Genomic DNA, 17,351 nt, shown 5'->3' on the forward strand with positions numbered 1-17,351 from the left:
CAAGGTCTCTTTTGCAAGGGAGCCCTGCAGCTTAACAATTACACAACAATTACCCAATCACAGCAGCATAGGAAATACACCAAGAAAATACAAAAACACAAAACACAATGATAAAAAACAACCACATTCCTCAGTAAAGAGGTCTTGAAGTGGGGCACTGAGAAAAATGTTTGTCTTGTGAGCGAAAACTTGAACCTTGGGAGAATTTTGTGCAACTTCCCGCGCGTTTACAGTAAACATTAAGGCTGTACAGTTTTAGACGTAGCCAATAGGCTGTACCCTTACAGTTTTAGACGGTAGCCAATAGGCTGTACCCTTACAGTTTTAGACGGTAGCCAATAGGCTGTACCCTTACAGTTTTAGACGGTAGCCAATAGGCTGTACCCTTACAGTTTTAGACGGTAGCCAATAGGCTGTACCCTTACAGTTTTAGACGGTAGCCAATAGGCTGTACCCTTACAGTTTTAGACGGTAGCCAATAGGCTGTAACCTTACAGTTTTAGACGGTAGCCAATAGGCTGTACCCTTACAGTTTTAGACGTAGCCAATAGGCTGTAACCTTACAGTTTTAGACGGTAGCCAATAGGCTGTACCCTTACAGTTTTAGACGGTAGCCAATAGGCTGTACCCTTACAGTTTTAGACGGTAGCCAATAGGCTGTACCCTTACAGTTTTAGACGGTAGCCAATAGGCTGTACCCTTACAGTTTTAGACGGTAGCCAATAGGCTGTACCCTTACAGTTTTAGACGGTAGCCAATAGGCTGTACCCTTACAGTTTTAGACGGTAGCCAATAGGCTGTACCCTTACAGTTTTAGACGGTAGCCAATAGGCTGTACCCTTACAGTTTTAGACAGTAGCCAATAGGCTGTACCCTTACAGTTTTAGACGGTAGCCAATAGGCTGTACCCTTACAGTTTTAGACGGTAGCCAATAGGCTGCATGGAAATAGCTTTTGATTTCTATGATATAGCCTACAGTAGCCTGTAGGTGGTGTTCAATACAGACCTACATTGCATGAAACTTTTAAAAACGTTTTTACATTATGAAGGGCTTAACATTAATTTATAATTTGTTTTGTCTGTAACACCATGCGCCAAGGTGACTGTAAATTGCAAATAACCACATTACGAAATAAAATGAATTAAAGAATATAAAGAAACGTGCACACAAGCGCCGCTCTGATCTGAACTGATCTAAAAAACGCATTCGCTCGCGGGTGGTTGAAAGACCGCTCGTGGGCTGCCAATAGAATTCTACTCTCCGTTGCGCTCAGGCTCTGCCTACAATAAAATCACATATTCAATCTTGCAAAGTTAGATTTGTATCGGTTTGTTGCATTGACAATGGGCTGATATAATGTTGATTCGATCACAGAAAATCGCTGATCTATATTGTGCAAAATAATGGGGCGAACTCACTGAAGTTCAATTTCTCGCGTCTCTACACTGCCTGGCATTTCTTCTGCAAAGCAGTCCTGGAGGAGGTGGGCGGCCGCATATGCGAGTGATTTAGAGACATTGCCCATGAGTGTACTGTCAAATTGCTTTTTTGGAGAGCTACTTGGTCAACAGGCCTTTGCTTCAACCCTGTTTTAACAGACCTGACTCAGCCAATGAAAGCCCTGGCGAGACAATTGAGGGTAGCTGCACCATATACAGCCATGATGTCTTCAGGTTTACATCACTTCTGTCCATCTCCAACCAGCTGTCTTCAATACTGTCAATGCTGTTCAGGGAAATAGTGGATCTTATGCTTAGTTCTGCTGCTTGACCTAGTCTCTGTAGACAGGTGGGTTGCCTCCTACAATGTACCAGTGTTACAGTTTACAGTGCTGTTGTCCTGGGTCTGGAATTTCTGAGACTATGATTGAAAGGTTTCCCCCCTGCATTCCTCTCTGTCTAGAAAGGTGAAAGGGTCATAGAGACTGTTTCCTTCTTCCTGGTTTTAGTCAGACAGCAGCCCTACCTGACCTGTCAACAGAGATGATCTGGTCTGGTAGCCTGGGTGCCAGTCTGTTTCTACTTTCTTACGAAATTGTCATGCTTGACAATGACAATGGAGTAGGCAAAAGCCCAAACAGACCTGGGACCAGGCTACCTGTCTTACCTCTCTCTCCAGAAACAGTTCTAGTTATGCAGCACACACAGATCTGGGATCAGTCTACCTGTTTTACTGCTCTCTCCAGAAACAGTTCTGGTTATGCTACATTTAACTACATTTAAACTCAGTTTTTCACAATTCCTGACTTTTAATCCTAGTAAAAAAATCCCTGTTTTAGGTCAGTTAGGATCACTACTTTATTTTAAGAATGTGAAATATCAGAATAATAGTAGAGATAATGATTTATTTAAGCTTTTATTTCTTTCATCACATTCCCAGTGGGTCATAAGTTTACATACACTCAATTAGTTTTTGGTAGCATTGCTGTAAAATGTTTAACTTGGGTCAAATGTTTCGGGTAGCCTTCCACAAGCTTCCCACAATAATTTGGGTGAATTTTGGCCCAATCCTCCTGACAGAGCTGGTGTAACTGAGTCAGGGTTGTAGACCTCAATCCTCCTGACAGAGCTGGTGTAACTGAGTCAGGGTTGTAGACCCCAATCCTCCTGACAGAGCTGGTGTAACTGAATCAGGGTTGTAGACCTCAATCCTCCTGACAGAGCTGGTGTAACTGAATCAGGGTTGTAGACCCCAATCCTCCTGACAGAGCTGGTGTAACTGAGTCAGGGTTGTAGACCTCAATCCTCCTGACAGAGCTGGTGTAACTGAATCAGGGTTGTAGACCCCAATCCTCCAGAGCTGGTGTAACTGAATCTGACAATCCTCCTGACAGAGCTGGTGTAACTGAATCAGGTTTGTAGACCTCAATCCTCCTGACAGAGCTGGTGTAACTGAATCAGGTTTGTAGACCTCAATCCTCCTGACAGAGCTGGTGTAACTGAATCAGGTTTGTAGACCCCAATCCTCCTGACAGAGCTGGTGTAACTGAATCAGGTTTGTAGACCCCAATCCTCCTGACAGAGCTGGTGTAACTGAATCAGGGTTGTAGACCCCAATCCTCCTGACAGAGCTGGTGTAACTGAATCAGGTTTGTAGACCTCAATCCTCCTGACAGAGCTGGTGTAACTGAATCAGGTTTGTAAGTCTCCTTAGTCGCACACACTTTTTCAGTTCTGCCCACAAATGTTCTATTTCTTTGTGATGGCCACTCCAATACCTTGACTTTGTTGTCCTTAAGCCATTTTGCCACAACTTTAAAAGTATGCTTGGGGTCATTGTCCATTTGTCCTACCTCGTGATGTCATCTATTTTGTGAAGTGCACCAGTCCCTCCTGCAGCAAAGCACCCCCACAACATGATGCTGCCACACCCGTGCTTCACGGTTGGGATGATGTTCTTCGGCTTGCAAGCCTCCCCCTTTATCCTCCAAATATAACGATGGTCATTATGGCCAAACAGTTCTATTTTTGTTTCATCAGACCAGAGGACATTTCTCCAAAAGTACGATCTTTGTCCCCAGTTGCAAACCATATACTTTTTTATGGCAGTTTTGGAGCAGTGGCTTCTTCCTTGCTGAGCGGCCCTTCAGGCTATGTTGATATAGGACTCGTCTTACTGTGGTTATAGATACTGTTGTACCTGTTTCCTCCAGCATCTTCACAAGGTCCTTTGCTGTTGTTCTGGGATTGATTTGCATTTTTCACAGCAAAGTACATTCAATCTCTAGTAGACAGAACGCGTCTCCTTCCTGAGCGGTATGACGGCTGCATGGTTTTTTCTGATGTCTTGGCTGATTTCTTTTGATTTTACCATGATGCCAAGCAAAGAGGCACTGAGTTTGAAGGTAGGCACTGAGTTTGAAGGTAGGCCTTGAAATACATCCACAGGTACACCTCCAATTGACTCAAATGATGATCAGAAGCTTCTAAAACCATGACATCATTTTCTGGAATTTTCCAAGCTGTTTATAGGCACAGTCAACTTAGTGTATGTAAACTTCTGACCCACTGACCCATTGTGATACAGTGAATTATAAGTGAAATAATGTGTCTGTTAACAATTGTTGGAAAAATTACTTGTGTCATGCACAAAGTAGATGTCCTAACCGACTTGCCAAAACTATAGTTGGTTAACAAGAAATTTGTGGAGTGGTTGAAAATGAGTTTTTATGACTCCAACCTAAGTGTATGTAAACTTCTGACTGTATTTAAGTATTTCTTGTGTTAGTGGGGACAGTAACATTAGTACTCTAAGAAAATACATGACGGAAAATATTTTTATATTTTATGTTATTTTAATTTGTATCTTTAGCTCATATAATATAATTTAAAAGTATTATGGTGTCCGTAATAGAATAAACATATCAAAATGAATGTAGACATTAATACATGCATTTCTATAGCTTCCACAATCTGTTTTTACAATTTTACAATACAGTGCCCCCTGTCAGTCATCCAGGGTTTATAGATATCATTGCTGAAATCATTCATGTATTACTTGTTATAAGCATGCATGAGCTTCTATAATGTCTTATTATAAGGTGTAAAATATACAGTATAATAATACATCTGCCATTTTAGCAGAAACTTTTATCCAAAGTGACTTACTGTCATGTGTGCATTCATGTTATGTTTGGGAGGCCTTGAGAATCAAACCCACAACTCTGGTGGTGCAAGCACCGTGCTCTACCAACTGAGTCACACAGCACCGTGCTCTACCAAATGAGTCACACAGCACCGTGCTCTACCAACTGAACCACACAGCACCGTGTTCTACCAACTGAACCACACAGCACCGTGCTCTACCAACTGAACCACACAGCACCGTGCTCTACCAACTGAACCACACAGCACCGTGCTCTACCAACTGAACCACACAGCACCGTGCTCTACCAACTGAACCACACAGCACCGTGCTCTACCAACTGAGCCACACAGCACCGTGCTCTACCAACTGAGCCACACAGCGCCGTGCTCTACCAACTGAACCACACAGCGCCGTGCTCCACCAACTGAACCACACGCCGTGCTCTACCAACTGCGCCGTGCTCAACCAACTGAACCACACCAACTGCCACACAGCGCCGTGCTCTACCAACTGAACCACACCAACTGCCACACAGCCCGTGCTCTACCAACTGAACCACACAGCACCGTGCTCTACAGAACCACACAGCGCCGTGCTCTACCAACTGAGCCACACAGCGCCGTGCTCTACCAACTGAGCCACACAGCGCCGTGCTCTACCAACTGAACCACACAGCGCCGTGCTCTACCAACTGAACCACACAGCGCCGTGCTCTACCAACTGAACCACACAGCTCCGTGCTCAACCAACTGAACCACACAGCGCCGTGCTCTACCAACTGAGCCACACAGCGCCGTGCTCTACCAACTGAGCCACACAGCGCCGTGCTCTACCAACTGAACCACACAGCGCCGTGCTCTACCAACTGAACCACACAGCGCCGTGCTCTACCAACTGAACCACACAGCGCCGTGCTCTACCAACTGAACCACACAGCGCCGTGCTCTACCAACTGAACCACACAGCGCCGTGCTCTACCAACTGAACCACACAGCGCCGTGCTCTACCAACTGAACCACACAGCGCCGTGCTCTACCAACTGAACCACACAGCCAACTGCCACACAGCGCCGTGCTCTACCAACTGAACCACACAGCGCCGTGCTCTGAACCACACACAGCGCCGTGCTCTACCAACTGAACCACACTGCTCTAACTGAACCACACAGCGCCGTGCTCTACCAACTGAACCACACAGCGCCGTGCTCTACCAACTGAGCCACACAGCGCCGTGCTCTACCAACTGAGCCACACAGCGCCGTGCTCTCTGAACCACACAGCGCCGTGCTCTACCAACTGAACCACAACAGCGCCGTGCTCTACCAACTGAACCACACAGCGCCGTGCTCTACCAACTGAACCACCACAGCGCCGTGCTCTACCAACTGAACCACAGCGCTCTCTACCAACTGAGCCACACAGCGCCGTGCTCTACCAACTGAACCACACAGCGCCGTGCTCTACCAACTGAACCACACAGCGCCGTGCTCTACCAACTGAACCACACAGCGCCGTGCTCTACCAACTGAACCACACAGCGCCGTGCTCTACCAACTGAACCACACAGCGCCGTGCTCTACCAACTGAACCACACAGCGCCGTGCTCTACCAACTGAGCCACACAGCGCCGTGCTCTACCAACTGAGCCACACAGCGCCGTGCTCTACCAACTGAACCACACAGCGCCGTGCTCTCCAACTGAACCACCAACTGAACCACACAGCGCCGTGCTCTACCAACTGAACCACACAGCGCCGTGCTCTACCAACTGAACCACCAGCGCCGTGCTCTACCAGCTGCACAGCTCTACCAACTGAGCCACACAGCGCCGTGCTCTACCAACTGAGCCACACAGCGCCGTGCTCTACCAACTGAACCACACAGCGCCGTGCTCTACCAACTGAACCACACAGCGCCGTGCTCTACCAACTGAGCCACACAGCGCCGTGCTCTACCAACTGAACCACACAGCGCCGTGCTCTACCAACTGAACCACACAGCGCCGTGCTCTACCAACTGAACCACACAGCGCCGTGCTCTACTGAACCACACAGCGCCGTGCTCTGAACCACACGGCGCCGTGCTCTACCAACTGAACCACACGGCGCCGTGCTCTACCAACTGAACCACACGCGCCGTGCTCTACCAACTGAACCACACGGCGCCGTGCTCTACCAACTGAACCACACAGCGCCGTCTACTCTACCAACTGAACCACACAGCGCCGTGCTCTACCAACTGAACCACACGGCGCCGTGCTCTACCAACTGAACCACACGGCGCCGTGCTCTACCAACTGAACCACACGGCGCCGTGCTCTACCAACTGAACCACACGGCGCCGTGCTCTACCAACTGAACCACACGGCGCCGTGCTCTACCAACTGAACCACACGGCGCCGTGCTCTACCAACTGAACCACACGGCGCCGTGCTCTACCAACTGAACCACACGGCGCCGTGCTCTACCAACTGAACCACACGCGCCGTGCTCTACCAACTGAACCACACGGCGCCGTGCTCTGCCAACTGAACCACACGGCGCCGTGCTCTACCAACTGAACCACACGGCGCCGTGCTCTACCAACTACCACACGGCGCCGTGCTCTACCACACACGCGCCGTGCTCTACCAACTGAACCACACGGCGCCGTGCTCTACCAACTGAACCACACGGCGCCGTGCTCTACCAACTGAGCCACACGGCGCCGTGCTCTACAACTGAACCACACGGCGCCGTGCTCTACCAACTGAACCACCACACGGCCACCGTGTGCTCTACCAACTGAACCACACGGCGCCGTGCTCTACCAACTGAACCACCACGGCGCTGCTGAACCACACGGCGTGCTCTGCCAACTGAACCACACAGCGCCGTGCTCTACCAACTGAACCACACGGCGCCGTGCTCTACCAACTGAACCACACGGCGCCGTGCTCTACCAACTGAACCACACGGCGCCGTGCTCTCTACCAACTGAACCACCGGCGCCAACTGAACCACACGGCGCGTGCTCTGCCAACTGAACCACACGGCGCCGTGCTCTACCAACTGAACCACACGGCGCCGTGCTCTACCAACTGAACCACACGGCGCCGTGCTCTACCAACTGAACCACACGGCGCCGTGCTCTACCAACTGAACCACACGGCGCCGTGCTCTACCAACTGAACCACACGGCGCCGTGCTCTACCAACTGAACCACACGGCGCCGTGCTCTACCAACTGAACCACACGGCGCCGTGCTCTACCAACTGAACCTGACCACGGCGCCGTGCTCTACCAACTGAACCACACGGCGCCGTGCTCTACCACTGAACCAACGGCGCCGTGAACTGAACCACACGGCGCCGTGCTCTACCAACTGAACCACTCGGCACCATGCTCTACCAACTGAACCACACAGCGCCGTGCTCTACCAACTGAACCACATTGCACCATACCACCTTAGGTCTCTCTGTGAAATTGTGCACTGACTCGTTTCATATGATGTATTCATTGCTTTAGATGACTGAACAGTGATGTGGTGGTGTACGGAGCAGTAGTAGCTCTCTCCCAGTAGTTATTGGGATTGATGGTCCCATGATGATGTCACCATCCTACAGGACTCTGTGGAGGACATGCAGACCATAGACAGCTGTGAGTATATCTGGGAGGCAGGGGTGGGGTTCGCCCAGTCCCCCCCACTCAACTACATCCACGACCTCAACAGGTGAGTCACAGTGATGATCACAGTTCTGATGATCCTCTTTCTATATTCTCTCTCTCTCTCTCTCTGGTCTCTCTAAACCCACTCTCTCTCTCTCTCTCTCTCTATCCCCACTATCTCTTACTCTCTCCCTCTCCCTATATCCCCACTATCTCTCTCTCTCTCTCTCTCTCTCTCTCTCTACCCCCACCATCTCTCCCTCTCTCTCCCCCTCCCCCACAGTGAACCTCTCTATGTATGATTTTCACCACTCAGGACGGAGCTGCTGAGGTTGCTGCTAACCTGTTTCTCTGAGGCCATGTACCTCCCTCCCTCCTCAGACAACACCATCCTCAACCCCTGGGTCAGCTTCTTCTGCTCCACAGAAAACAGGTGAGGTGCACACACACACACACACACACACACACACACACACACACACACACACACACACACACACACACACACACACACACACACACACACACACACACACACACACACACACAATTTCCCCCTAACAATAACTGACACAAGTGATTATTTCCCTCCACCTACCTCAGGCATGCCCTGCCTCTCTTCACCTCCCTGGTAAACGTGGTGTGTGCCTATGACCCGGTGGGCTATGGCATCCCTTACAATCACCTGCTCTTCTCCGACTACCGGGAGCAGCTGGTGGAGCAGGCCGTGCAGATCCTCATCGTCACCCTGGAGCACGATGGAGGAGGGCTGGCCCACCGACCCCCCTCTCCCTCCAGCATGGAGGACCAGGATGTAAGGCCTGGACCCTTCTGTACAGGGGGAGAGTGATGCTGTGTGTGTGTGTGTGTCTCTCACATTTAATTCAACATACATTGTGTTAACATTCACCATCAAAGACCAGGGGCCTGTCATGATACATTGTGTTAACATTCACCTGTAGAGACCAGGGGCCTGTCATGATACATTGTGTTAACATTCACCTGTAGAGACCAGGGGCCTGTCATGATACATTGTGTTAACAATCACCTGTAGAGACCAGGGGCCTGTCATGATACATTGTGTTAACATTCACCTTCAGAGACCAGGGGCCTGTCATGGCCCTCAGTTGTTGCTGTTACATCCCTTTTCTCTCCGTCTCTCTGCAGTCTGTGGGCCCTGACAACCTGTTTGTAAACTACCTTTCAAGAATTCACAGGGAAGAGGTACAGTCATTTTTCTTCTTGTCATATTTTTCACACATTTCAAAGCAAATCAAATTGTATTTGTCACATGCACTGAATACAACACGTGTAGATCTTACAGTGAAATGCTTACTTACAAGCCCTTAACCAACAATGCAGTTCAAGAAATAGATTTAGGAAAATATTTACTAAATAAATTAAAGTAAAACATTTAACACAATAAAATGGCTACAATAAAATGACTGTAGTCCGGGAGGCCATTTGATGAGTTGTTCAGCAGTTTTATAGCTTGGAGGTAGGAGCTGTTAAGGAGCCTATTGGTCCTAGACATCTTCCTTTAAATGGTGCATTACATGTAGACTGAATGTCCCACTGTTTTAGTTGTGAGGAATGTTCAGTCTCATTTAACCAGGCTACATTACAAGTGCAGCCATGTCAAAAGACCCTAGTCTAAAGGTCTGACCCTTGTCTAAAGATCTGACCCTAGTCTATAGGTCTGACCCTTGTCTAAAGATCTGACCCTAGTCTATAGGTCTGACCCTAGTCTAAAGGTCTGACCCTAGTCTAAAGATCTGACCCTAGTCTATAGGTCTGACCCTAGTCTAAAGGTCTGACCCTAGTCTAAAGATCTGACCCTAGTCTATAGGTCTGACCCTAGTCTATAGGTCTGACCCTAGTCTAAAGATCTGACCCTAGTCTATAGGTCTGACCCTAGTCTATAGGTCTGACCCTAGTCTAAAGATCTGACCCTAGTCTATAGGTCTGACCCTAGTCTATAGGTCTGACCCTAGTCTATAGGTCTGACCCTAGTCTATAGGTCTGACCCTAGTCTAAAGGTCTGACCCTAGTCTATAGGTCTGACCCTAGTCTATAGGTCTGACCCTAGTCTATAGGTCTGACCCTAGTCTATAGGTCTGACCCTAGTCTATAGGTCTGACCCTAGTCTAAAGATCTGACCCTAGTCTATAGGTCTGACCCTAGTCTATAGGTCTGACCCTAGTCTATAGGTCTGACCCTAGTCTAAAGGTCTGACCCTAGTCTAAAGGTCTGACCCTAGTCTAAAGATCTGACCCTAGTCTATAGGTCTGACCCTAGTCTAAAGGTCTGACCCTAGTCTAGGACCCTAGTCTATAGGTCTGACCCTAGTCTATAGGTCTGACCCTAGTCTATAGGTCTGACCCTAGTCTATAGGTCTGACCCTAGTCTAAAGATCTGACCCTAAGGTCTGACCCTAGTCTATAGGTCTGACCCTAGTCTATAGGTCTGACCCTAGTCTAAAGGTCTGACCCTAGTCTAAAGATCTGACCCTAGTCTATAGGTCTGACCCTAGTCTATAGGTCTGACCCTAGTCTGAAAGTCTGACCCTAGTCTAAAGGTCATGTGACCCCCTCAGTAGGACTATTACTTTGTAGTTCCCTCTTCTTTGTAGTTCTCTCTTTGTAGTTCTCTCTTCTATCATGTTTACACGCTTTCTCCTCTAATGGTACATTACAAGTGCAGCTTTGCTATGTGAACAGACGTTGGTCTAAAGCTCTCAAATGAAGATGTGAACCTCAAAGCCTGCTTGTGTCACCCCCTCTCCAGGACTATGACTTTGTGTTGAAGGGACTGGCTCGCCTGTTGGTAAACCCACTGATGCAGACCTACCTGCCCAACTCCACCAAGAAGATCCAGTTCCACCAGGAGCTGCTGGTGCTCTTCTGGAAGCTCTGTGACTTCAATAAGGTCATATATAATATGTTATTATTGTACATTATTATCATATTATATATTATAATAAGGTAGGAGACGAGCCTGATCCCAGATCTGTGTTATTCCTTACCATACTATAGGAGTGCTAAGCTACACAGCACAAACAGATCTAGGACCAGGCTGGTAGGAAACCATACAGGATGTTATTGTGTGGACTGTAATTCAAATGAGCCACGTTATATTTGAAAGAAAAACAAAATTTTTGCTCGATGCACCTTCTGACATCATCATAATCAGTGAATACACAACAGGTAGAAGACAGGTACACACATTATATATCATATTGACATAATCAGTGAATAGACAACAGGTAGAAGACAGGTACACACATAATATATCATATTGACATAATCAGTGAATAGACAACAGGTAGAAGACAGGTACACACATAATATATCATATTGACATAATCAGTGAATACACAACAGGTAGAAGACAGGTACACACATAATATATCATATTGACATAATCAGTGAATAGACAACAGGTAGAAGACAGGTACACACATAATATATCATATTGACATAATCAGTGAATAGACAACAGGTAGAAGACAGGTACACACATAATATATCATATTGACATAATCAGTGAATAGACAACAGGTAGAAGACAGGTACACACATAATATATCATATTGACATAATCAGTGAATACACAACAGGTAGAAGACAGGTATGGTTGAAGTCGGAATTTTACAACACTTAGGTTGGAATCATTCAAACTTGTTTTTAAACCACTCCACAAATGCCTTGTAAACAAACTACAGTTTTGGCAAGTCGGTTAGGACATCTACTTTGTGCATGACACAAGTCATTTTTCCAACAATTTTTTGCAGACAGATTATTTCACTTATAATTCACTGTATCACAATTCCAGTGGGTCAGAAGTTTACATACACTAAGTTGACTGTGCCTTTAAACAGCTTGGAAAATTCCAGAAAATTATGTCATGGCTTTAGAAGCTTCTGATAGGCTAATTGACATCATTTGAGTCAATTGGAGGTGTACCTGTGGATGTATTTCAAGGCCTACCTTCAAACTCAGTGTCTCTTTGCTTGGCATCATGGGAAAATCAAAAGAAATCAGCCAAGACCTCCACAAGTCTGATTCATCCTTGGGAGCAAGTTTCAAATGCCTGAAGGTACCACGTTCATCTGTACAAACAATAGTACACAAGTATAAACACCATGGAACCACGAAGCCGTCATACCGCTCAGGAAGGAGACGCGTTCTGTCTCCTAGAGATGAACGTGCTTTGGTCTGAAACGTGCAAATGAATCCCAGAACAACAGCAAAGGACCTTGTGAAGATGCTGGAGGAAACAGGTACAAAAGTATCTATAACCACAGTAAAACGAGTCCTCTATCAACGTAACCTGAAAGGCAGCTCAGGAAGAAGCCACTGCTCCAAAACCGTAAATTCTATGCAACTGCAAATGGGGACAAAGATCATACTTTTTGGAGAAATGTCCTCTGGTCTGATAAAACAAAAATAGAACTGTTTGGCCCTAGTGACCATCATTATGTTTGGAGGAAAAAGGGGAGGCTTGCAAGCCGAAGAACACCATCCCAACCATGAAGCACGGGGTGGCAGCATCATGTTGTGGAGGTGGCAGCATCATGTTGTGGGGGTGCTTTGCTGCAGGAGGGACTGGTGCACTTCACAAAATAGATGGAATCATGAGGTAGGAAAAGTATGTGGATATATTGAAGCAACATCTCAAGACATCAGTCAGGAAGTTAAAGCTTGGTCGTAAATGGATCTTCCAAATGGACAATGACCCCAAGCATACCTTCAAAGATGTGGCAAAATGTCTTAAGGACAACAAAGTCAAGGTATTGGAGTGGCCATCACAAAGCCCTGACTTCAACCCCATAGAAAATGTGTGGACAGAACTGAAAAAATGTGTGCGAGCAAGGAGGCCAACAAACCTGATTCAGTTACACCAGCTCTGTCAGGAGGAATGGACCAAAATTCACCCAACTTATTGTGGGAAGCTTGTGGAAGGCTACCCAAAACGTTTGAACCAAGTTAAACAATTTAAAGGCAATGCTACCAAATACTAATTGAGTGTATGTAAACTTCTGACCCACAGGGAATGTGATGAAAGAAATTAAAACTGTAATAAATAATTATCTCTACTATTATTCTGACATTTCACATTCTTAAAATAAAGTGGTGATCCTAACTGACCTTGTGAAAAACTGAGTTTAAATGTATTTGGCTAAGGTGTATGTAAACGTCCGACTTCAACTGTACAAACATAATATACCATATTTACATCATCAGTGAATACACACAAGGTAGAAGACAGGTACAAACATAATATACCATATTTACATCATCAGTGAATACACACAAGGTAGAAGACACAAACATAATATACCATATTTACATCATCAGTGAATACACACAAGGTAGAAGACAGGTACAAACATAATATACCATATTTACATCATCAGTGAATACACACAAGGTAGAAGACAGGTACAAACATAATATACCATATTTACATCATCAGTGAATACACACAAGGTAGAAGACAGGTACAAACATAATATACCATATTTACATCATCAGTGAATACACACAAGGTAGAAGACAGGTACAAACATAATATACCATATTTACATCATCAGTGAATACACACAAGGTAGAAGACAGGTACAAACATAATATACCATATTTACATCATCAGTGAATACACACAAGGTAGAAGACAGGTACAAACATAATATACCATATTTACATCATCAGTGAATACACACAAGGTAGAAGACAGGTACAAACATAATATACCATATTTACATCATCAGTGAATACACACAAACATAATATACCATATTTACATCATCAGTAATACACACAAGAAGACAGGTACAAACATAATATACCATATTTACATCATCAGTGAATACACACAAGGTAGAAGACAGGTACAAACATAATATACCATATTTACATCATCAGTGAATACACACAAGGTAGAAGACAGGTACAAACATAATATTGACATCATCAGTGAATACACACAAGAAGAATACACACAAGGTAGAAGACAGGTATAAACATAATATACCATATTTACATCATCAGTGAATACACACAAGGTAGAAGACAGGTACAAACATAATATACCATATTGACATCATCAGTGAATACACACAAGGTAGAAGACAGGTACAAACATAATATACCATATTGACAGTAATGTTACATTTAGTAGCCGAGATGATCAAAATCTTAATTGAAAATCAATAAAAGAATCAAAATAGAATAGAGGAATAGCCTGCCCTCAACAGAGATAGAATAGAGGAATAGCCTGCCCTCAACAGAGATAGAATAGAGGAATAGCCTGCCCTCAACAGAGATAGAATAGAGAATAGCCTGCCCTCAAAAGAGATAGAATAGAACAGATAGAATAGAAATAGCCTGCCCTCAACAGAGATAGAATAGAGGAATAGCCTGCCCTCAACAGAGATAGAATAGAGGAATAGCCTGCCCTCAACAGAGATAGAATAGAGGAATAGCCTGCCCTCAACAGAGATAGAATAGAGGAATAGCCTGCCCTCAACAGAGATAGAATAGAGGAATAGCCTGCCCTCAACAGAGATAGAATAGAGGAATAGCCTGCCCTCAACAGAGATAGAATAGAGGAATAGCCTGCCCTCAACAGAGATAGAATAGAGAATAGAATAGCCTGCCCTCAACAGAGATAGAATAGATGAATAGCCTGCCCTCAACAGAGATAGAATAGATGAATAGCCTGCCCTCAACAGAGATAGAATAGATGAATAGCCTGCCCTCAACAGAGATAGAATAGAGGAATAGCCTGCCCTCAACAGAGATAGAATAGATGAATAGCCTGCCCTCAACAGAGATAGAATAGATGAATAGCCTGCCCTCAACAGAGATAGAATAGAGGAATAGCCTGCCCTCAACAGAGATAGAATAGATGAATAGCCTGCCCTCAACAAAGATAGAATAGAGGAATAGCCTACCCTCAACAGAGAAACAAACATGCATCACATTCTAATAACCCATACCACCGTCTCTCTGCCCATCACAGAAGTTCCTATTCTTTGTTTTGAAGAGCAGTGATGTTCTGGACATCTTGGTACCCATCCTCTTCTACCTTAATGACGCCCGGGCCGACCAGTGTGAGTACAGTCTGTCGACACACACACACAGATAGACCTATCCAATGAATGATGGCAGGGTGTGAGTATAGTTTGAAGGGACTGGAATATACTATATATCTGTCTGTAGGGACTGGAATATACTACATATCTGTCTGTAGGGACTGGAATATACTATATATCTGTCTGTAGGGACTGGAATATACTACATATCTGTCTGTAGGGACTGGAATATACTATATATCTGTCTGTAGGGACTGGAATATACTACATATCTGTCTGTAGGGACTGGAATATACTATATATCTGTCTGTAGGGACTGGAGTAGAGGCACCATGGAGAAGAGGCACCATCCTCGGCGGGATTCGTGACATTACTCCCCCCCCCCTGACGCGCGGCTCCCGCAGCGCGCCGACCCCGGCCTCGAGGTAGACCCGGAGGACGAGGCGCGGGGCAATCCGGGTGGAGGCGGTGGAAATCCCTCAAAAGGGAAGGATCTAAAATGTCCCTCCCCGGTACCCAGCACCTCTCCTCCGGACCGTACCCCTCCCAGTCCACGAGGTACTGCAGGCCCCTCACCCGGCGTCTCGAGTCCAGAATAGCTCGTACTGTGTATGCCGGGGACCCCTCGATGTCCAGAGGGGGCGGAGGGACCTCTGGTACCTCACCTTCTTGTAGGGGACCAGCTACCACCAGCCTGAGGAGAGACACATGAAACGAGGGGTTAATGCGATAGTAAGAGGGAAGTTGCAATCTATAACACACCTCGTTTATCCTCCTCGGGACTTTAAATGGCCCCACACACTGCGGCCCCAGCTTCCGGCATGGCAGGCGGAGGGGCATGTTTCGGGTCAAGAGCCAGACCCTGTCCCCTGGTGTGAATACAGGGCCTCACTGCGGTGGCGGTCAGCGTTTCTTTTCTGCCGTTCACTGGCCTGCCTGAGAGAATCCTGGACTTCCCGCCAGGTCTCTCTAGAGTGCTGTACCCACTCCTCCACCGCAGGAGCTTCGGTCTGACTCTGATGCCACGGAGCCAGGACCGGCTGGTAGCCCAGTACGCATTCAAATGGCGACATGTTCGTGGATGAGTTACGAAGTGAGTTCTGGGCCAACCTGCCCACGGAACGTACCTCGCCCATTCTCCTGGCCGGTCCTGGCAATACGACCTCAGAAACCTACCCACTTCCTGGTTTACTCTCTCCACCTGCCCATTACTTTCAGGGTGATAACCAGAGGTAAGGCTGACCGAGACCCCCAGACGCTCCATAAACGCCCTCCAAACCCGGGACGTGAACTGGGGACCTCGATCAGATACGATGTCCTCTGGAACCCCGTAAATAGAGCCTCAGCAGTCTGTAGAGCGTTAGGGAGACCAGGCAATGGGAGGAGACGGCAGGACTTAGAGAACCGATCCACAACGACCAGAACGGTAGTGTTCCCCTGAGATGGGGGAAGATCAGTAAGGAAATCTACCGAGAGATGAGACCATGGCCGTTGTGGAACCGGGAGGGGTTGTAACTTCCCTCTAGGCAGATGCCTAGGAGCCTTACTCTGAGCGCATACCGAACCGAGACATAGAGCTTCACATAGCTTAGCTAAGGTGGGCCACCAGTATTTCCCCCTAAGACCCCGCACTGTCCTATCAATCCCCGGATGACCCGAAGAAGGTAGTGTGTGAGCCCACCGAATCAATTTATCACGGACACCAAGCGGCACGTACCTAAGACCGGTCGGACACTGTGAAGGCGCAGGTTCAACCCTCAACGCCCGCGTCCACCTCCCATACCATCGGGGCCAACAGCCGAGAGGCTGGAAGGATAGGAGTGGGATCGATGGACCGGTCCTCGGTGTCATAGAGACGGGACAGCACGTCGGCCTTAGTGTTAAGGGAACCTGGTCTGTAAGAGATCGTAAATCTAAAGCATGTAAAGAACATGGCCCACCTAGCCTGACGCGGATTCAGTCACCTCGCTGCTCGAATATACTCCAGATTGCGGTGGTCAGTCCAGATGAGAAAAGG

The 17,351-nt window shown here is 46.9% G+C and overlaps 1 protein-coding gene across 1 annotated transcript in view; it reads left to right on the forward strand.

The window, feature by feature from the left end:
- The window catches only part of LOC135531519 (protein HID1-like), a 28,726-nt gene extending 12,717 nt beyond the window's left edge, over nt 1-16,009 (forward strand). The window contains exons 5-11 of the mRNA XM_064959539.1: nt 8,193-8,299; nt 8,552-8,668; nt 8,839-9,049; nt 9,403-9,459; nt 11,023-11,163; nt 15,262-15,352; nt 15,885-16,009. Coding sequence (XP_064815611.1) covers nt 8,193-8,299; nt 8,552-8,668; nt 8,839-9,049; nt 9,403-9,459; nt 11,023-11,163; nt 15,262-15,352; nt 15,885-16,009 — 849 coding nt within the window. The remainder of the gene's footprint in view (nt 1-8,192; nt 8,300-8,551; nt 8,669-8,838; nt 9,050-9,402; nt 9,460-11,022; nt 11,164-15,261; nt 15,353-15,884) is intronic.
- Nucleotides 16,010-17,351: the final 1,342 nt, after the last annotated feature.

Source organism: Oncorhynchus masou, unplaced genomic scaffold (genome assembly GCF_036934945.1).
Source record: "Oncorhynchus masou masou isolate Uvic2021 unplaced genomic scaffold, UVic_Omas_1.1 unplaced_scaffold_1621, whole genome shotgun sequence".
Classification (NCBI taxonomy): Eukaryota; Metazoa; Chordata; class Actinopteri; order Salmoniformes; family Salmonidae; genus Oncorhynchus; species Oncorhynchus masou.